Genomic DNA, 22,721 nt, shown 5'->3' on the forward strand with positions numbered 1-22,721 from the left:
AAATGTTGCTTTACCTTTAGCAAAAAGATATAAGCAATAAAAACTGACAGATATTTAAATCTCACTGATTTAGTCCAGTCATTTCTTGGTAGAGTCTCTGAACTTTCTGCTTAAGGAGCTTTCTCTAATAGGCTTTCTGTAGTTCTTAGGGACCTTCTAAAAACTCATTTGTATGGTCATTGAATTTTAGACTTAGATGGACTTTAGTAAGTATTAATCCTCTCATTCTCAATGAAGAAACTGAGAAAGTTTGCTTTGCCCACAGTCACACTAGAGGTAAAGTAAGAGACAAAGTTTCTTGATTCCAAGTCCAGGATTCTTTGATTTTATTTCATTATTTTATGTAACTTGGAAGGAAAGCCTAAATAAAAAGTTTTGCCCCAAATTTATTATATTGTGTATATTTTATAACTTGTCATTTCTATACTTTACTCGAGTTAAATTATTTTGTATTCATCACCTGTTCTCTGATCTGCCATCTAAAAATCTTCACCTGTCTTCCCTTTTATATCCAGTCTGTATCTTGCCACTAGGTAAATTAGTCTTTCTAAAATGTAGTCCTAATTAGGGTGCCTATCCACTCAGAAACTATAATATCTCTCACCTCCTCTTCCTACCACGTAGTTAAATGAATTAAATCCGGTCTTCTAACTCATTGCAGTGTAAATCTACCTTTCAAGTCTTAGTGCTTTTGAGTCCTGTATTCATACCTATGATCCACCCAAATTGCTACTCACAGGACACACCTGTCATTTTCTGTACCTTCCTATCCTTCCTAAAATTTGCCTTTTAGATTTATAGCAAATTCTACTTCTACCATAAAGCCTTTTCTTTTGTATTGTTTCCTTTTCATTTCCATTGCAACATACTGTAGTCCGAGTTTAATTTTTGCTTTCATCTTCATTCTTTCCTTATTTTTGATTAATCAGATGAGTCTTGCACAATGCCTTATAACTTTTAAAAAGTACCTAAAAAGTATTTAACATACTCATTGGTTGCTAAAATTCTTATGAAATATAGGGATTACTACCCTCCCTATATTCCTACAATAGATAATCAAAAATCTGTCCAGGTCGTTAGAACCAAGAGAAGTTCAACAACTCGCATGCCTATCCAGCACTCAATAGTATCTGACTAACATTATCATGGTGATTACATGGAGGCTGGAGATACAAAATACCTGTTATGAAATAACTGTTCTGAGCCTATTACAGTTACCAAATTTCACATTTTATGCAATATCTGTAGTATATACAATGTTTATATTTTGCTTTGGGGACTCTAATAAGAGGACTTTTTTTTCTTATGCAGTTACACATAAAATTATACCATGTTCTGTGGCAGCTATGTTTTCAGATGCTGTGCGTGATAATACACTGAGTAATTTAGGATGCTCCTGAAAATCCTTAAATAGAACTTGATTTTAGTATTTTTTCATATATGCAGTTTACGTAGTTTGCTTCTTAAGAATGTACGGTTGCTTGTTTGTGACTCTTGACTTTTCTTGCCATCCTTTCAAAAAAGAAAAATCACTGTCTACCTATTAATGGCAAGCCACTCCAGTACTATTGCCTAGAAAATCCCATGGATGGAGGAGCCTGGTAGGCTGCAGTCCGTGGGGTTGCTAAGGGTCGGACACTACTGAACAACTTCACTTTTCACTTTCACACATTGGAGAAGGAAATGGCAACCCACTCCAGTGTTCTTGCCTGGAGAATCTCAAGGACGGGGGAGCCTGGTGGGCTTCCGTCTATGGGGTCACACAGAGTCGGACACGACTGAAGTGACTTAGCAGCAGCACCTATTAATTAGCAGAGGGTAATGTAAAGGTAACAGAGTAGAAAGAGAAGTTATTGATAACTGAAAATCTCTGTAATAACAAATCCATTCTTTAGTGTTGGTTGTCCAAGTGAATGTTAACCATGGCAGTGATATAGTGAATTACTCTGAAGTGGAAGTGGGGGATATAGCAATGTGCTCCTAAATCCAACTCCGTGCCTTCATCCTGCAACTGCTAATCCAATATTGCCTAATTACCAGACTCTTCTGGGTTGGTGAGTGCATCTCAGTCAGGCCCCTCTTGTGTCCAAACCATGTCTAATCTGCTCTGGCTAGTGAAGAATTGACTTTCATTGTTTGTGAGGTATAGTGCCTGTTAATTAGAAATGTAACTCAGATCATTCCTTTCACGATGAAGTTTTTAGGATTGTTACCATTGCTTCTAGCTTCTGTTTCCAAAGGTTCACTATCTAAATTAGATCTTGTTCTTGGAAAACTTGGGCATCCCTGGTGGCTCAGATGGTAAAGAATCCACTTGCAGTGTGGGAGACCTGGGTTTGATCCCTGGGAAGGGAGGATCCTCTGGAGAAGAGAAGAGCTCCCCACTCCAATATTCTTGTCTGGAGAATTCCAGGGACAGAGGAGCCTGGTAGGCTACATACAGTCCATGGGGTCGCAAAGAGTTGGACATGATTAAGCAACTAACACTTGGAAAACTTAACACATAAAATCAATTTATGAAGATCAGTTTCTCTTCTTTTGAAATCAGAAAATTTAACATTAGGTCTTGAGCTGCACATGTATGGGGTGGTATCTATAATGATATGTGTACTGACAGTGAAAAAATGATACGTATTAACATAGGATGTATTAGCATTCATTTGCTAAAGAAAAAAAAAGTCATTTTAAAGTCGTGACTCTACCATAATGGGTTGTTGCTGGTTGTAAGCTCATTTAGACTTCTATTTCTATCCCACGTGCTATAAATTCTCTAATTATCATATATGTCAGCAAAGTAAAATAGTAGCTTATCATAAAACCACTTAGTAGATAACTTATCAAGTCCTCAAACCTGAGTTGAGACTTTCTATTTACCCCTGTTATTTAATCTGTATGGAAGAGGTTGTTTTGTGAGTTTTGTTTAGTTATTTTTGTTTATTTTCTTTGTAGCTGTTCTTGCTACTTCCAGTATAAATATTGGTGCTTATCTTTGTTGAGCTGTATTAGACCCTTTGATATCCACTATCTGACAGTGACATCTAGACTGTGCCTATCTTTGAAAACATAGTTTAATATTTCAGAGTTAACCATTCTTCCAGGAAAAACTATTTCCGTATTATTTGTGTGATACTTGGAAAGAGACAAGTGCCAAAATCCTTTATGGTAACTTCCCAGAGCAGGGCAACTGCAGAAATAGCACAATATACAGATTGAATGAATACTGTCATGGAACACAAAAGGCCAGCAATTTGCTGGCCAAATCTTAGATCTCATTCCAGAAAAGCTCAATATACATGAGTAGAAAGATCTTTTACCTTTTAAAATATGTTTCTTTTAAAACAGTTTAACTCTTTCCAGCTCTCATTTGTTTAGTTCATACTCTGTGTGAGGCATAATTATAAGATATGATATAAAAATTAGTTCTTAAGAAACTCATAAGCTCAGGGAGAAAATACACCAGGTAAATAAATTGTAAAGCAGTGTAAGAAATAACAGAAAAATATACAGAGCACCCAGATCTCTAAAACAGAAGTATGAATCACAACAAATCAAGTCATTGATCTAATGTAGAGCTATTTCTTCTTCGCTTAATGTAGGTGAGTGCTTTGTCCTTATCATTTGGTAAATCAACAAAGATTTATTATCTGTTCTGGGCAAAGCAACATATTAGATGTTTTGAGGATATAAAATAAAAAAGTTTCTGTGCTAAGAATTTATAATCTAGTAAGGGAGATAAGCTGTCTATACAAAAAACTGTTCCCAGTCTATACATACCTGCCAAAAAAAGAAGCCTTTACAATTTTAGCAAAACTCTTCAGCAATGCAGAAAGCCACTTCTGGAGATGGGAAGGAAAGACCATGAACAATTCAAGAAGGCTTCCATTAAGGAAAAGATGGTTGAACTAACCCTGGAGGGATTGGTAGGATTTTGACAAGGGTGGTTGAAGGGTATTCTAATTCATTTAGTGCCTACATGTGCAAAGTAGCATGAAGGCAAAAAAGCCTGAGGCATGTTCAGAGAATAACAAGTATTCTAGTTTGAGTGGCATCTGGTACATGTACAAGGGAATAGTAAAAGATCAGGCTAGGAAGCAAAAGTAGGGGCACTTTATGGAGGACCTTTGAAAGTCAGACTTTGGAACTTTTATCAGTACTTTATCAGGAAGCAGTAGGTAGCTTTTTGAACAAAGGCTATTCAGAGTTGATATTTAGGAAGGTGGATCTAATGATTAGGTGTAAGGGTGCATTCAAATATGCATATGACTGTTTAAGAGACTATAGCAGTAATCTAGGCAAGAGGTAATACAGGCCTGACCTAGGTTTCTGTGGGTAAGAATGAAAACAAGACTATATAGGCATTGTGCTTATAAAATGTACTTAGCAGAACTTGGAAGCTGTCAAATGTGAAGAGAAAGAAAATGTCAGAGGGACTCTGGAAGTGAGGAAGTATATCTGAGGATGATACCAAATGAAAGGAATAAAGGAAGTTACCCCTAAAAAATGTAAAGAGAGAAAAGATTGAAAAGTCGATAGCTGAATTTCTAGGTAAGACTACGTTTAGGGAAGTTAACGAATTTGAAGATAAGCAACAGGGAAGGTGAGAGAAAAAGGGAAAGATGATATGTAACAGAAAAGTAGGGAGGAATGTTTCTCAGAGAGGGTGGAAAAATTCACACTCTAAAGCATCAAAAAAAAAAAAAAAGAATCTCAGTTTTTCATCTGTTAAATTATCCAATGAAAGTGGAAAAATGCAAGCAAGAGGGCTTAAATATGTAGGAGTAAGTGTGAAGACTGACCAAAGACTAGAAAGAGGGAAAATATTTATTCAGGAAATGAAGACTAATTGGTGATGCAAAGAAATTGGACAGGGATTAAAATTATACTTCTGAAGAAATAGAAGGAAATGGCTATTCTTAAAATAGGAAAAAATAAATATTTCTTAAAATAATTATTCCTGACTTTTACACTATGGAGAAATCCTTCATTGCTCTAGAAAAGAGATCAAGTCCTATTCAGAAAGGTGAAAGAGAAAGCCAGGATTGGTGACCAATGGATATAGGTTTCTGAAATGGATATAGGTAGAAGCCGATTTGTAATACTATGTACATTAAATCTAAAATACTTTTAACAAAAATCCCATTTGTTAACCAGTTACTTTATAATGTTCAGTACAATAAAATTGCCAGTACTTTGTTACTACCTCTGTGCTGAATTACCTTCATTTCCCAGTGTGTTGTTGGTATCTAATGAAAACTCATACTTTGTTACAGAGACTCCTAAGCATAGGCAAGCACTTGGATTAAATGTTTTATCTCAGATTCTGACAAAAGGTTTGCGAGGGGGAAAAAAAGGGAATTCCCTGGCAGTTCAGTGGTTAAGACTCCTCACTTCCATTGCAGGGGACAACAGGTTCGATCAAACATCAGTTCAGTTCAGTTCAGTCGCTCAGTTGTGTCTGACTCTTTGCGACCCCATGAAACACAGCACACCAGGCCTCCCTGTCCATCACCAACTCCCGGAGTTGACTCAAACTTATATCCATCGAGTCGGTGATGCCATCCAGCCATCTCATTCTCTGTCGTCCCCTTCTCCTCCTGCCCCCAATCCCACCCAGCATCAGAGTCTTTTCCAGTGAGTCAACTTGTCGCATGAGGTGGCCAAAGTATTGGAGTTTCAGCTTTAGCATCAGTCCTTCCAGTGAACACCCAGGACTGATCTCCTTTAGAATGGACTGGTTAGATCTCCTTGCAGTCCAAGGGACTCTCAAGAGTCTTCTCCAACACCACAGTTCAAAAGCATCAATTCTTCGGCGATCAGCTTTCTTCACAGTCCAACTCTCACATGATCCATACATGATCACTGGAAAAACCATAGCCTTGACTAGACAGACCTTTGTTGGCAAAGTAATGTCTCTGCTTTTTAATATGCTATCTAGGTTGGTCATAACTTTCCTTCCAAGGAGTAAGCGTCTTTTAGTTTCATGGCTGCAATCAGCATCCGCTGTGATTTTGGAGCCCCAAAAAATAAAGTCTGACACTGTTTCCCCATCTATTTCCCATGAAGTGATGGGACCAGATGCCATGATCTTTGTTTTCTGAATGTTGAGCTTCAAGCCAACTTTTTCACTCTCCTCTTTCACTTTCATCAAGAGGCTTTTGAGTTCCTCTTCACTTTCTGCCATAAGGTTGGTGTCATCTGCATATCTGAGATTATAGATATTTCTCCCGGCAATCTTGATTCCAGCTTGTGCTTCTTCCAGCCCAGCGTTCCTCATGATGTACTCTGCATAGAAGTTAAATAAGCAGGGTGACAATATATAGCCTTGACATACTCCTTTTCCTATTTGGAACCAGTCTGTTGTTCCATGTCCAGTTCTAACTGTTGCTTCCTGACCTGCATGCAGGTTTCTCAAGAGGCAGGTCAGGTGGTCTGGTATTCCCATCTCTTTCCGAATTTTCCACAGTTTATTGTGATCCACTCAGTCAAAGGCTTTGGCATAGTCAATGAAGCAGAAATAGATGTTTTTCTGGAACTCTCTTGCTTTTTCCATGATCCAGCGGATGGGGCAGCCCAAAAGCAAAACTAAGGTTTGCAGGGTAAATAAATATCTCTTGGTTCTAGTTTGTAGACTTAAGTTGATTGTCTCCCATTTCATTATCAAATGCAATACTGGCTTTTCAAAAGTATCTTTTTAAACTTATTTTATCCTAGAGGAAGGGTAGGCGAGTTATGCTTTCAGTTAAATATTTATGGAGATACATATTATGTTGGGTGTTTCCTATCATCTTTCTGTAATTATTTTTTAATAGCCTGACTTTTTTTTCTTTTGACTACTTTGTAGTTTCATTTTTGTTGTGGGTTTTTCTGTTGGTGGTGGTGATGGTGTGTTCTTCGCTTTCTTTTTTCTTTTCCTTGAGAGACCTGTATTGATTGTTACCACCATGCCTAACCTTGTTTCTTCCCACTGGCCATTATAAAAATTCTAATTTTGTCTATATTAGAGGAGAATCCCAGAGACAGAGGAGCCTGGTGGGCTGCCGTCTATGGGGTCGCACAGAGTTGGGCACGACTGAAGCGACTTAGCAGCAGCAGACTTGTTTCTAAGGCATAGTGCTTCTGTATACTTTCTGCATAATTATTGTGAGTCACTTGGCAAGAAGGAAAATAATACTGGGTTTTGGTGATACTTGGATGGAATGTGTTATATACATAACCGTAGTGTAAAAATTATGACCTGAGGAAGAACTACCTTTTCCACCCCTGACCCCCTCCCCAACTAGAGGTAGGAGATTAGATGCTTCTCAGTTTGTTTTTTCTTGTTTGTTTGTTTTTTAACTATTTTTGGTTATGTTATTAAGTCACAATGTTGTCCTATTAAGTTTCTTTTTAAGCTAATTTAGAGATATTTTGGATTGTGAATGTTATTATGATTTCTGATTGTTTCCTCTTCTCCCTCGAAAGACTAAGAGACTCAAAGAATAGAGGAGATTTTACGATAGGTTCTGCTGTTAGGGTCATTAGGGTGGCCATAGAGGGTGGCATCTATGTAGCAGTGATTATCACACCTTGACCTTAGGAAGGTGTGATAGGAAGCTTAGGAACTTTAAGAAGCTTAATGCATGGAATATAGAAAAAATAAATGATATTGGTGCACATTTGAGAGAAAAGAATTATTAAAAAGATACTTAATAAAAATGCCAATCTCTCCCCATCCTGAGGTCTTCCTTTCCTTTTTTGATCTAATTTTTAACACTGATCAGTAATACCTTTCTCATTGCCCCACATAAACATGTATCTAAACTTGTGAGAATCAATTATTTATCTTGTCTTTTACTGTTTTTTTATTAATATAAGTGATTTAAGTTTTCGATTTTTTTGTTTTTCCAATAAATGAGGGAAGTAAGATCTGTCTAAAGATACATTTTACTTATCTTAAGGTTAACAAGCTGTAGCCTGGTCTCCATAGGCCTTCAGTTCTTCACTGGTAATGCAGTAAAGAAGAAAAATGTCTGTTTTAAATAAGTATTCTACTAATAGCATAATACCAGGATTGCTCAAGTTCAAGTGACCTAACATACATATTTGGAGTCCTGGAGAGGAGAAACAAAAAGATACTTGAAGTAAAAAAGAGTGAAAATGTTCCAAATTTAAAGAATACCATAAACCCAGAAGTCAAAGAAGCTCAACAAACTGCAAAGAAACAAGGAAAAAAACTACACCAAGGAACATCATAATCACATTGCATAAAATCGGTGATAAAAAAATCTTAAAACAGATTTTTAAAGATATATTCTATACAGAGAAACAAAGATAAGAATGCATCTGAGGGCTTCCCTGGTCGCTCAGGGATGATCTGCCTGCTGATGCAGAAGACATGGATCTGATCCCTGATCCATGAAGATCCCACATGCTGCAGAGCAACTAACCATGTACCACAACTTTTGAGCCTGTGTTCTAGAGCCCAGGAGCCAAAAAAGAATGCATCTGAAACAGTGCAAGCTGAAACTCAGAGAAAAATTGTCAATCTCAAATTCTATACCCTGCAAAAATATCTTTCAAAAATAAAAATGAGGTAAACTCACTGGAAAAGACTTTGATGCTGGGAGGGATTGGGGGTGGGAAGAGACGGGGACGACAGAGAATGAGATGGCTGGATGGCATCACCGACTCGATGGACATGAGTTTGAGTGAACTCCGGGAGTTGGTGATGGACAGGGAGGCCTGGCGTGCTGTGATTCATGGGGTCACGGAGAGTCGGACACGACTGAGCGACTGAACTGAACTGAACTGAAAAGATGTAAAACAGCTAAAAGAGCTCATCAGTAGCAGACCAGCACAAACCATTCAGAAATCGTCAGATCCAGATGCCAGCTATTATGAATACATTTTATTTGGTATTGGATATATACTTTAACGTCTCTGAACCTTCAGATTTTTATTTATGAAAGGAGAATAACACCTATTTTATGGGATTTTTATGAGGATCAAATGAAATAAGGAAAATAATTGACATCTGTTGAGTGTCTTCATTATGCCACGCACATAGTATCTCACTAGAAATGGAAGTAAAACACGCAATAAGAGGTCTACTCCCCTAATCACTTTCTTATCCTATCACCTCTCCTCTTTTTTTTTTTTAGCAGCTGAAAAACTTGGAATATTCTACAAGTTAGCCCGAATAGCTAGTCAATCAAATTTTGATGAAATACTTTTCCTAAACTTGCTTTCCTTTACCTACCATCGTTAAATATGCATAACAGTGGGAGTGATGAACAGCTTTCCTTGGTAAAACAGACACATCACCTAGTCAATCATTTTGTGAAAGGATTAAATATGTTCTAAACTGAACCTAATTTATTTGGCTTATAATTCGGCTATGTAATTTTTTTTCAGTCATGTTTATGAAGGTATACTTTATATACTGTTTAATTTTTATCATTGGATAGGGGCCATGCTTGTCTTTATAACTTATACATTGCCCTACAGAGTTTTTGACACTCAATAAATGTTAAATAATATTTCTATTCAGCATTCTGCAGGCAGGAAGCATATGGTAATAAATGCCAGAGCACAGGTTGAAAATCTCCCAGAAGTTGTGTGTTCTTTGGAAATACCAGTACAGATATTTTCATGAATGAAACATTTTAAAGGGGGTTTCTCAGATTTATATTTACTTAAAAATATTCTTCAGCCTTTGTTTGCTTTATTTACAAATTAAAACTTTTCCTCTTTACAAATAATTTAATATTAAAAGTAGTATAACATTAATGCAGTCTCATAGGAAAATATGTAAATATTTTTATAAATAAGTACAAAGTACATTTTGTAAATAGTACGGGTAAAAGAAACTCATAATGTCAAGCATAGCATGAAGAAATATTTAGAGACTTAAGCAGTATCAGTTAGTTCGGTTCAGTCGCTCAGTTGTGTCTGACTCTTTGCGACCCCATGGACTGCAGCACACCATGCTTCCCTATCCATCGCCAACTCCCAGAGCTTGGTCAAACTCGTGTCCATTGAGTCGATGGTGCCGTCGAACCATCTCAGGCTTTGTCGTCCCTTCTCCTCTCACCTTCAATCTTTCCCAGCATCAGGGTCTTTTCCAATGAGTCAGTTCTTTACATCAGGTGGCCAAAGTATTGGAGCTTCAGCATCAGTCCTTCCAGTGAATATTCAGGATTGATTTCCCTTAGGATTGACTGGTTTGATCTCCTTGCAGTCCAAGGGACTCTCAAGAGTCTTCTCCAGCACCACAGTTCAAAAGCATCGATTCTTCGACGCTCAACTTTCTTTATAGTCCAACTCTCACATCCATACATGACTACTGGAAGAACCATAGCTTTGACTAGATGGGTCTTCGTTGCCTAAGAAATGTGTCTGCCTTTTAATATGCTGTCTAGGTTGGTTATAGCTTTTCTTTCAAGGAGCAAGCGTCTTTTAATTTCATGACTGCAGTCATCATCTGCAGTGATTTTGGAGACCAAGAAAATTAAGTCTGTCACTGTTTACATTGTTTCCCCATCTATTTGCCATGAAGTGATGGGACCAGATGCCATGATCCTATTATTTTTGAATGTTAAGTTTTAAACCGGCTTTTTCACTCTCCTCTTTCACTTTCATCAAGAGGCTTTTTAGTTCTTCTTCACTTTCTGCCATAAGTGTGGTGTCATCTGCGTATCTGATGTTATTGATTTTTCTCCCGGCAATCTTGACTCCAGCATGTGCTTCATCCAGCCCAGCATTTCACATGATCTACTCTGCATATAAGTTAAATAAGAAGGGTGACAATATACAACCTTGACGTACTCCTTTCCCAACTTGGAACCAGTCTGTTGTTCCATGTCTGGTTCTAACTGTTGCTTCTTGACCTGCATACAGATTTCTCAGGAGGCAGGTAAGGTGGTCTGGTATTCCCATCTTTTGAAGAATTTTCCACAGTTTGTTGTGATCTACTCAGTCAAAGCCTTTGGAGTAATAAAGCAGAAGTAGATTTTTTTTTCTGGAACTCTCTTGCTTTTCCATGATCTAACAGATGTTGGCAATTTTATCTCTGTTTCCTCTGCCTTTTCTAATCCAGCTTGAACATCTGGAAGTTCACAGTTCATATGTTTTTGAAGTCTGACTTGAATTTTGAGCATTACTTTGCTAGCATGTGAGATGAGTGCAACTGTGCAGTAGTTTGAACATTCTTTGGCTTTGCCCTTCTTTGGGATTGGAATGAAAACTGACCTTTTCCAGTCCTATGGTCACTGCTGAGTTTTCCAAACTTGCTGACACACTCAGTGCAGCCCTTTAACAGCATCATCTTTTAGGATTTGATTAAGCAGTATAAGTCTTCATAATGCTGTAGTCCATGGGGTCACAAAGAATCAGACTTGACTCAACAACTGAACTGAGCTGAATATAGGAAAAAAATAAACAGCAGATAGTTCTTTATCATGAAATGTCAGCATGACTCAGAGGTGTATCACTGCTACAGCTAAGAAATGGTTAATCACAATCAGGTATAGAAAACCTTTTAGATAATATGTTTCTAAATTATCTTTCCTTTATTTTCTCATCTGTGATTGATCTGTTAGCCATGCTTGTTTGGTTTGACTTTTGCGAGGATTTTTTTAAGGATTAGCATAATCTGAATAGAGAGGTTTTCTGAATTGGACCATGTTAGTTAACCTCTTAGAGGCTTAGGTTCCTCATGTATAACATATGGATAGAGAATCTGGGCACAGCTTAGTTTGGTGCCTCTCAATTCAGAGTGTCTTACAAGGCTGAAATCAGGATGTCAGCCAGGGCTGTAGTCCTATCACTGCTTGGGGAGGATTCACTTCCAAGCTCATTCATGTGGCTGTTAGCAAGCCCTAGATCCTCTCTGGTGGTTAGTTACGGGCCACTCCATGGGGGAACTCACAGCATGGCAGCTTCTTCCCCTAGAGCGAGAGCTGAGAGAGAACGTGTGAGCAAGAGAATGAACAAACAAGACGTCCCACCACTTTTTGTCAGGTATTGAGTCTCTTGGTCCAGACAACACACAAAGGGAAGGAAACTTTACAAGGATTTGAATATCACCAGTTAGGGATCTACACAGTAGGCAACCAATTTAGAGGCTTCCTGCTACTCATATGATCCACAGATAGGATAAATCATGGAATGTACTCTGGATGCTCTGAAATTCATTTGCTTAAATTTTCCTAAGATTTTACCAAAAGCTTGAATGTAATAAGGTGATATGATTTTATAGTTCACATTAAATATTTTACTTATTCCTTGTAATAATCCAGTCAATTTTGTTGGCCTCAGTTTTACTAATATGAACTGATATATACTGATTGACTCCCCCAAGATTACATATCAAATGAGCTATAAAATGGCAACCTTAGTGTAGGTCTTCTAAGCCAACTATTCTTTCCATTTGACTGTAACTCCTTCCTGACCAGTACTATCTTGCACTTAAAAACTTCAAAAAAGCCTTCATACATGTAATTGTATAAAAATATATGAATTTTATTTATATGCAGAGATTTTTATACATAGATTTATCGAGAGAGACAGACATAGATATCATTCCTTCTTAGACTCTCATGTACACCACACCATTTAGGATTTACAGTATTGTTTCAAATATCATAAGTCAAAGTCTAATAAGGTGTATAACAGCTGTAACGCTGATGTATCTCTCGCATTATAGTATCTGTTAGCCTAAAACTGTCCTTGCAGGGTAAATACTAGTTAGATGGAGAGATGAACAAACAAAATAGCAGAACTGTTTTGGTGGTTCCATTCTCCCTTGGCTTTTCCCAGAGCTCTGGCTGGACTCCTGTGACTTGAATGAAGACCATGCAAACTCCAGTGAGTTTTATAGTTTGTTTTGAACGGATGAGCTGCCTTCTGTGGATAGTCAGAAGTTATCTTTCTTTGGTCCTAAATTGGATCTTCTTTTTTCACTTCAGTCCGTGAAGTTTCAGTCAACACCCAAGATCCCTCGTGTCCGATATCAAAAAACAGAGTGGTAACATAAGCAAGCGGATAAAGCTCTAAATGGGTTCAGTGCCTTGAAATGTAGAGCCAGGAGTAGGAGAGCAAGGGTTTTGAGCTATGATAGTGGTGGGTAGTTAGTAGTTACACCCTTCATATTACCCTGGAGAAAAGAGAGATGATTTTTTAAGGCATGTTGCTAAATTCTTAAAATAACTTTGTGGTTTGGTTAGTAGAAACATCTTGTTTCCCTGAAGGAAAAGGATAGTTCCTACAACCAATAAGTTAATTTGGCAAAGTCTCAGGATATAAGGCCAATATACAGAAATCATTTGTATTTCTATGTAACTAGTAATAAATAATTGGAATTAGAATAACAATATGGCCTATTTATGGTTTTAGTTTCATAGTGATTACAGGTAATTCTACATAAATTAAAATCAAGGTGTTAGCAGGCAAAATGCAAAGAAAATAGTTTTCTTCTTAGATATAAAGGAAATTGTTGTATTTTCATACACACAGACACACACTTGAGTTGTTCCTTCCTTTCCTATATAACCTGAGAACTGTGCTTTTTAGTAGTGGCTTGCTAATCCCTTTAAATAGTTCTTCATGTAAGTATTCCATAGTTTTCATTAACCATGAATTTCAGCTTTATTTTTTAAACCTCTGCTCAAAAACTGTACTTGGTTGTTGTTTCATCCTTTTAGCCTAGTCGGTGAAGCAGCAAGCCTACTGCAAATCCTAAATAGCGTGGTGTAGATGAGAGCCTAAGACTTTAATTATATGTCATTTTATTCACAACACTCAATTCCAGGAAGGAAAAAAATGACTTTGTTGTTGTAAAAAGACATATGTGAGTATCATTCATTGTAAACCAAAAATGATACCGTATTATAGCTTAGACAACAATGGGAACTGATTTTGAAAATGTGAACTGTATGAGAAACTGAATAATAGTGAAAGTTATCAAAATGGAAAGTAGTGTTAATGTGAAATCCAGCCTTCTCAGAAATACTCTTTCCTGGCCTGTTTCGTTTTGCTTTTGTTGCTTGTCATGCATGAATGAAAGTGCTACACTCTCAGGGGAGCAGGAAAGCCTCTGTGTCGGTTGTTTATTTCCCTAATCCCTCCTCCTTTGTGATTTTTGATGTCAGATCTAAAATGGAAAGCCTGTAAATATAATGATTATCACATGGATAATCACCTGCATTAGGAACCGCCATGCTTCTCTATTCTAACCCTAGCTGTTCTCCACATGTCACATCCACTCTGCGGTTGGATTTTAACCTGACTGCTTCATTAGATTTGTGAAACTCAGTACGTGGCGCCCTGGGGCAGCACAGATGGGGACTTGCTTGTTTTCTTTTCTCACTTTTACTGCGAAGGCACGCTAAAAAGTCCTTTTCAATTTAGTGTGATCAGTTCACTTGGAATTACCTCTGATATTTGGAACCTGCCTTACTGTTCTGCCCACCATTTATGCCTTTTTTCTTCCCTGATTTCTGACCTAATGCCTTTTCTTTTTGTCCCTCCATGCAGTGAATCTTAGGACTAAAATTCTCCTTCAAATTCTTACTGGGTCAGACTGTTCCTCTGGGTTGTTTTATTTGTTTTGCTGTGAGGGAAAAATAAATGTTGTTCCATCGTTGTATCTACAAACACCTTCAGATCAGAGGTTAGCTGTGGGAAAGTCTGCAGTGATGTGAGCCAGCTGCCTTTACTAATGGAGTGACTGGGGGCACCAACCCAAGATCAAAGGAAGGTGGGAGGAAGTCAGGAGATAAGATCTTTTTAAGCCATAGAACAAGTGCTTAGCTTTTCAGTGATAGGGCACAGCTCTGCAAACCTGTGTGAGGGGGCGCTAAGATAGAAAATTGAGTTCACTTTTCTTCAGCAGGTCCTTCCTCAGTCAGAAATATGTTAGTGCTTGGAATAGTTTACAGATGTGAAAGAGTCGTAGGGCTTAGTTTCACTGAAGAATAATGATCTGACATTGTGCCTTCTTGCAATTAGTCAGTTCTATTGTACCATAACAGATCACAGTCTATTGCTTCTTACTTTGGGGAGCAAAACTGGACATTAAAAAGGCAACTTATCTACTGTATGTGAATTTTGAGTTTTTATGTCTTAGTACAATTTTAGTTGTACAAATTTGTCATATTAATTTTGTTTTACAGTCCTTTAGGTTTCTTTCATGCCTCCGATAAAGGTCCATATAAATAAGTAGTTCTCACAAAGCTTTTTTTTTTTTTTTCATTTAAGAATTAGCTTGGTTAATTCTTGAGTTGGACAACTTGGAAAAATTCTACATTGCTGTCTTTTGAACCCTATCCTTTTCCTTGACATCCAAGCTAGTAAATATTATTGACTGACTGGTATACAAGATTCTGGTGTAAGTAAATTGTCAAGAAGGCTAACCATCCTTACACCAATTTTCAAGATCATGATTTAATTTTTTTTATCTGTATCAACTGAGGTTAACTCAATCAGTTTTATGCTTCTCTAGTGAACAGCCTAAGGAGTTGTACTTTCAGCTTATCACTTTCTATTAACTTCAGTGTTTGATTGTGATCATATATTTCAATCTTCTCAAACCCTCAAAGTGGTTCTTTAAACTTCCATGGTATTAGTATGTTGGACTGTAAGTGCATACATACTTCTTTTCTCTGTGTTTTCCTTAACATGTAGATAGTACTCAGATTTGTACTGGAGACATTAACTGTAGTTTCTGCCTTACATGGTTTGGTGCAGCAATCATTTTAGTTAAGTTGGATCTGCTCACTACTCAGGCTCACATCCCATCCTTCTATTAATATCTCTTGGCAAAGATAATTTTGGAGGAATGTAAGTTAAGATGTAGAAACTCTTGACAGTTGTCTGCAGTTTTTTTTTTTTTTTTCATCTTCAAGAGGGAAGTGGAATTGAAAAGTAATATTGCCTCCATTTTCTGTATCAGTACTAAAATGAGAATATATGCACAAAGCAGAGGGTGAAGAAAGGGAAAGGATTTGGTTACACAGATGTGTTTTTGTCATTTGATTACCTATTATAAGGGCATTAGAGTATATAATAATGTTCATCAGATTGTGCCCTTAAGATATATTTAATATCTAGAAAAACATTGTTTTAAAATTTTTAACTAAATTTTAAAAAATATTCAGCGTTTGTTACCCTGTCATCTTAAATTAGAGAGAAATGAGGGAGTAGACATTTTATTAACACAAATTTTCAAACAGGCAAAAGATAGTAATACTGAATACATCTAGATACATTAATATTTTACCATTTTTGTTTCACTTTTTTTGTTTTTAAGTTTTCTAAAATAAATTACATATACCATGCCATATTATCCCAGGATACTTCAGGGTACATCTGAAAATCTAGGATTTTTTCATATCAAGTTGATAATTCCTAATATTATCCTAATAATAATATTCAAAATATTATTTGATTTCCATTTCATAATCAAACTTACCCAAAATGTATTTTATAACTGGTTTGTTCAATACAGTTTCCAGTTCAAATCTGTACATTACTCCTGTACATTTTATCATGATGTTGACTTACTAAAGACCAAGGTACTTGTCCTGCCTAATGTCCTACCTTATGGATTTGTTTATTAGCTTTCTCAGTGTATCATTTAACTTGTTATTCTATCCTATGTCTTTCCTGTAGACTGCAGGTTATTGAATAAAATTTTGATTAATTCATGTTAAAAACTTTATAGATGGTGCTCTGTACCTTATACTGCTTTATGACAGAAGCCAGAGACTATGTGGTGATCAGAATATTAGGTAATAAGACTGATCACTGGGTTAAAGTGATGACTGCTTGATTCTTCCACTATAAAGTTATACTTCGCTCCTCGTGACCAGCATGTGATCTTTGATCCTTTGATTCCATGAAATAACCAGTTCCCCATCATTCTTTAACCTAATGAATTGAGCATCCGTTGATGACCTTTGCCTGAATAAATTTCATCAGAGATTGCAAAATGGTGGATTTTCTGAATGTTATCTATACATTTATTAGCAAACATTCTTCTTACAGAAGAGTTTCCTGAAAGGTATTGTTTTAATTAAAAACATAACCATCAGCATCTTCCTTAGATTTCAAATGATTTTCTTTGTCGGGGTCAAAACACCTGAACTCATGGTGACAGCTACAGTAAAAACATGTACTACATCTTCTTTATTTCAGCTTGTGAAGTGTGTTGACATTTGCTGCCTTTTTTTAATGCCAAGGAAAAAAGAAATCTTTTTTTTCTGTGTAAGAATAAAAATTGAACTATGTGAGTATATTGAGATAATTGTGTAAAAAGAAGACTGTTTGAATGAGTTTCAAAATGGATTATTTCTTCATTACCTAGCACTTTATAATTAACTGTTCTTTTTATTTTATTTCAGGAAGCTGCCACTTTTGCTAGAGAGCAAGGCTTTGAGGTGAGTTAACCCACAATTGCACACTAAACAGATCCTAAAGGTTTTTTCTAGCTGATAATGAAGTTCTTTTGGACAGTGATTGATGTGCTATTATACTCTCAGAGCCTCGCAGCAGTTGCCATGGAAACTTGGCAGTCGTCATGGTTTCTTTGTTCTGCCAGCACAGTGTTATGACGCACTCTGCTAGGTCTGCACCCAACATCGCCTACAGATGTTATTTATTGAATTTTGAAAAGCCTCTTGGGAAGCCAAGAGGTTGGGCATGGTTTCAAGCTGCCTCTGCAGATATGGGGCCTGTCAGTTTGTTCAGTTAAAAAGCTACCTCATTAGCTGCATTACATTTCATAAGAATTCACTGCTAAAGCAGTGGTGGAGCAACACTAAATAGTGAAATATAATGTCATTTAAATAATTTCAACCTTACCACATGTAGATTATCGTTATGTAAATTAATTTCCAAAAGGTTATACTTAACTGTTGTTAGGAACTGACTAATTTAAATCCTTCTCATATGAACTTCCTGTTTGAATCTTTTTTTCTTTTCTTTCTTTTCCTCATTTCTTTGATAGCATAAAACATATACATTTTCTGAAACAGAAAATTGATAATTGCTTTAATTTTCAGATAATCAATTCTGTTTTCCTTGTAGAAATATTATCCTGTCGAGATTCCAAACTCCATATAGTTGTTGTTGGCAAAATTAAGATAATAGCCAAGACCATGTTTTTACATATGTAGTATCTACCTTCTGATGGATTGTTGGGAAACACTGACTACAATCTAAACCCAGGTTAACTGATGGAGATTAACTGAGTTTGTGAATTTTATGACTATCATATTTATTTAGCCAGAACTCTGTAGAATATTGTGTTCTATAGAACAACTTAGAATATTTAATGGAAGTAAGTTGTTTAAATTTAACCTGACTAGATCTGGAATACTAGAAGCTCTTTCCTTATTTGCATACTCAGTATTGTCTGCCATGTACAGAAACTGTGAGCGTTGACTGGATATATTAGTAAGCTCACTTTGAACTCTTTAGAGAAAGGTGTTTTATAAAATTGTGAAGGAAATGTTATTTAAATGTACTAAAGACAGATTTATTATTAAGCAACAAAGTGATACATGTGTGTGTTATCCATGTCATAGGACTTGACAACCAAGGTGCTTCTTTTTCTTGGAGGAAGATAGTGAGCATGTGGTATAAGTATTCTACTCTCAAGGTCCTATATAAAAATTGTATCAGGGTAGGAACCTGCCTCATAGTGCTCAATTAATGGAAGCTATCATAGTTTCTTGGGAGTTTGCTTTTTTTATTTTAACATATTCTCAAGAATATAAGGTTGAGTCACATGAAGAAGAAGGAATAAAGATTTCCAAGTAATTTTTATCTAATTTAAGTTTCCCTTTGTAATTTCCCAAACTGGCAATTGCTGTGCAGGGCTAAATGTAATGAGGGAAATGTTCAATTTAGAAAGACAAATGTTTTGATCATGAAACTATAAGTAAATATTTTAAGTCATGTTTTGAAGTTTCACTGATTTTAGATTTCAGTATTAACAACTAATTTTCTCTGTTGTTACATAAAAATTCTTCAAATAAATAATATATAGAGTATAAATTTGTGTCCTATTTTATGTGCTAACATTTAAAAATGTATTTCACTTCTAAAAAATAACCACTTTTATAGATGCTTAGAAATGTAGCATGTTGTGTAACAAATGATTCTGTAGTACCTGATAATAATTTTAATAATTTGTTAAACCTTACTAATTCATAGTTTTAGTGTCCCTTTGAGCTACATGCTTTGAATATGCCTGGTTTAAATTTGGTCTTAGCAACAAACTACTTTTTCTATTTTCTACTAACCAGCACCATATTAACCTTTCCATTAGTTCTTACTTATTGACTCTAAAGTTGTTTCTTTTTACCATAAATCTGCCATAACTGATTATAACATATGAACAAAGTGATGATTATAATAGTATACCTTATTACCTTCTGACATAGCAAAACTCAGTTGGTAATTTGACAATGATGTGTTAGATTGTATAAAGCATTCAGTGTCTTGATGTATCCCTTCATGGGTTCCCTAAAATACTACAAGCATTTCAGAATCTGTAAGAGCCTTGATTAGAATACCCTGAAGTTGATACTGTTAATAAAATATAATCCTTGTATGGAATGCTATCTAGAGAAACTGAATGATTTGAAAATGTCATTAAAGTTTCCTTGGTTATATAGTAATATGAAAGCATAGATTTGAATCTCAGTATTTTTAAAGACTCAAACAAGACTAAATCATTTAACAGTTTAATGTCTGTGGGAATGTGTCAGTGCTTTCAAGTCTAGTGTGACAAACTGACAAAATCTGTATCTATTTCCTCCCAACTTAAATTTTACCTCTTAATTTGGGACATGGATGAGAGGAGCGAAGTGAAAAAATTAAAGAGAAAGGAAAGGTGGGCACTTTTTCTTCCCACAGTCCTACCTTCATTTTCTGTTATAAATCCCAATCAGTTCCCAAAGCCACTGAATGTTGCCATGAGTGATCTGTCTGCTAAGAGACCAATCCAAATGCCTCTAAAAATAACCAGTGTTTATCATCAGGAAATATCCTCAGTGACATTGTTTATGATATTCTGGTTAGCTTCTCTGAAAATTTCAGATAATCTTTCTTTAAGAAAAAAATCTTTAATCTTTAAAGTGAATTGGGCAATTTTCAGTAAGAAGAAGCAGCTTAGGAGGGCACTGGAGAATGAGATAAAAACTGAAACTGGGCAGAGCACAAAGCAGAAGAGATAGGAATATATATATATATAGGTTGATGGAAAATTGCATAGTGCCTGATTTAAATGACAGACCTGCTAAGAATTTAAAATGACAATTCTTGGTGTAACAAGTTTCATGGGCCCTTTTATTATTTTGGAAAATCAGTTCAGATTTCAGTGTGTTTTTAAACCAACCTTAAGTTGAACCGATTAAAGGTTTGTATTTTTAGAACCTAAATAGAAATGAGGCACTTAGCAATATGTTTCATTATGAAACCTTTTAAAGCACTATTGAAAATTGATTTAAAGTGAAGAACATACCTCCAAAACCTAAATGAAACTATTCTTTGTGTTCTCATTCTCAGTGCAATAGAGTATATGCCAAATGATGAAGAGAATTCATACCTCTTCTATTGTATCAGTTACTCAGTTTTACTCCAAGCAGCAAATTTTAATTTTCTTATTTTAGAGCTCTAAAATACAATACTTCTAACCATAGAGGAAATAAAGCAATCCTTTCCCATTTTACCACTTCCTACAGCCCATGACTCTGCCCAGAGACTTCCAGGCTTGTAGTCTTTCTCTGACTAATGACAGCTCTATCATCTTATACCACTGAGAGAAGAAAGTATTGAAAGTGCTATCCAATAGGCATCCAAAAGCCATGTGTGGCTATTTAAATTAAATAAAATTAAAAGTTCAGTTCCTTAGTCTCTAGGCACATCTCAGGTGCATGCCTATGTAGATAGTGACTACCATATTGGACAGAGCAGATGTAGAACATGACATCCTCACAGAAACTTCCATTGATTAGCACTGGATGGTAAGTCCACAGAGAGTTTCAGAAGGTATTGATTACCAAAGAGTTCTCCAAGATTTTTCTAATGTTCCTGTGTTCCTCACAAATATAAAGAATGCACAGTGAATGATCGCCAAGAGTTTCTGGAAATGAGACACTAAATTAGATCATGTTTGTTGATAAGAGTACAGTGCTGCTTCACTAAGTGACTTGAGTCCCAAATGATAGCAGTTTTAAAACACTCAGTTAACAGAAAGAGATATAATAGTCTTGATTCTCTTGATTTAATCACTTACTCATTCAACAAATGCTTGCTGAGCACTTACTTTGTGCCTAACACTTCGATAGACCCTGAAGACAAGATAGAAATGATGAAAGTGTACAGTAAAAGAAAAGCTGGGAGACCTATTTTAGATACTCTGATTATTGGAGTGACTCTCTGAGGAAGTAAAACTAAAGACACAAATATCTAGCTATGACAGAAAAAAGCAAAACAAGCAACAGGGAAACAAACCAGACAGAGGGAACAAGAGAGCATAATGTACTGAGTACTCCAGGTAGTGACAGGAGGCCAGTGCACCTGGAATGGAATGAGTGATGAGGAAGGGGCATGAGCCAGGATGGAGACTGACACATCATATGACCACCATGATTATTGTAGGAGTTCCCATTGGGAAACAAGGCAGAATATGTGTGATTAAATGGGGCAATCTATATGAACACCATATTTGCTTTTCTCTAGGAGTAGATAGGTGGTGACAGTATTCTTTTACATTTGTATCATCAGCTTGTTAAAAATGGAATGAAGACAATATATTAATTTGGAAAACAATGCTAAATTTAAAGTGTGTGACCACCAGTGACAATAAAAGCATAATTTGACATTTATGAAATGATTCAGTTTATAAGACATTTTCTAACATATCATTACTACATTTAATATTCATACAAACCTTGGAGGGATAAGTAGGGCATGTATTGCCATATCAGTTGAACAGAAAAAAAATAAACTACATAACATGTTCAGAGTCACATAGCAAACAGATAATGGAGTCTTAATCTGAGCTCAGCTGTCTTGAATCTGGTAATCTTTATAAACTACACTTCTTTCTCACAGTCTAACATATTGGATGAGGAAATCAGATTTTCAAATGACCTTGTAAAATGAGAAATATCTGGAAATTCAGAAGTTGAAAGTCACTAGGGTAAAATGAAAACCAGAATAATTAAGAAAAATATCATGTGCAAGATCAGCAATGACTTCTGACTATGGCATATAATTATCTAACATGAAGATGCTTTAGTTTTGTGATCACAACGGAAATCACATAACCAGAATTCATAGACGCAGTATGATCTGTGGATAACAGGGAAGAGTGTTGGAATCAAGACTTTGTGGATGCTAGTCCTGGCTCCACTTCTTAGCTTGTTTATGGCCTTGGGAAGTTACTTAATCTCTCTGTGACTCAATTTCCTCATCTATAAAATGGGGATATAGTAATAGCACCTATTTCCTAGAGTAGTTAAGATTTAATGAGTACTTTAGAGGTATATACATGGCTCTTGCTTTCTACATCCATAAAATAGGGACATGGTAATAATTCATACTGTCTAGACTGGTTAAGAGGTAATGAGTATTTTAGAGTGCTCATAGCTGTTTATACATGGCTCATGTTTAAATTGTGAGCTTTCTTCTACTTTTTCTTCATTTTTTCTCTTTCTCCTCCCTTATTG

General features: G+C 36.1%; 1 protein-coding gene across 2 annotated transcripts in view; it reads left to right on the forward strand.

Annotated features, from left to right (window-relative positions):
- Positions 1-22,721, forward strand: part of ADK (adenosine kinase) — a 566,284-nt gene that overhangs the window by 440,476 nt on the left and 103,087 nt on the right. For both annotated transcript variants that reach the window (XM_055425401.2, XM_055425402.2), the window contains exon 8: positions 17,382-17,417. In XM_055425401.2, the coding sequence (XP_055281376.1) occupies positions 17,382-17,417 (36 nt within the window). The remainder of the gene's footprint in view (positions 1-17,381; positions 17,418-22,721) is intronic.

Source organism: Moschus berezovskii, chromosome 12 (genome assembly GCF_049115385.1).
Source record: "Moschus berezovskii isolate FMDL1 chromosome 12, NW_MosBer_1.0, whole genome shotgun sequence".
In the NCBI taxonomy this organism is placed as follows: Eukaryota; Metazoa; Chordata; class Mammalia; order Artiodactyla; family Moschidae; genus Moschus; species Moschus berezovskii.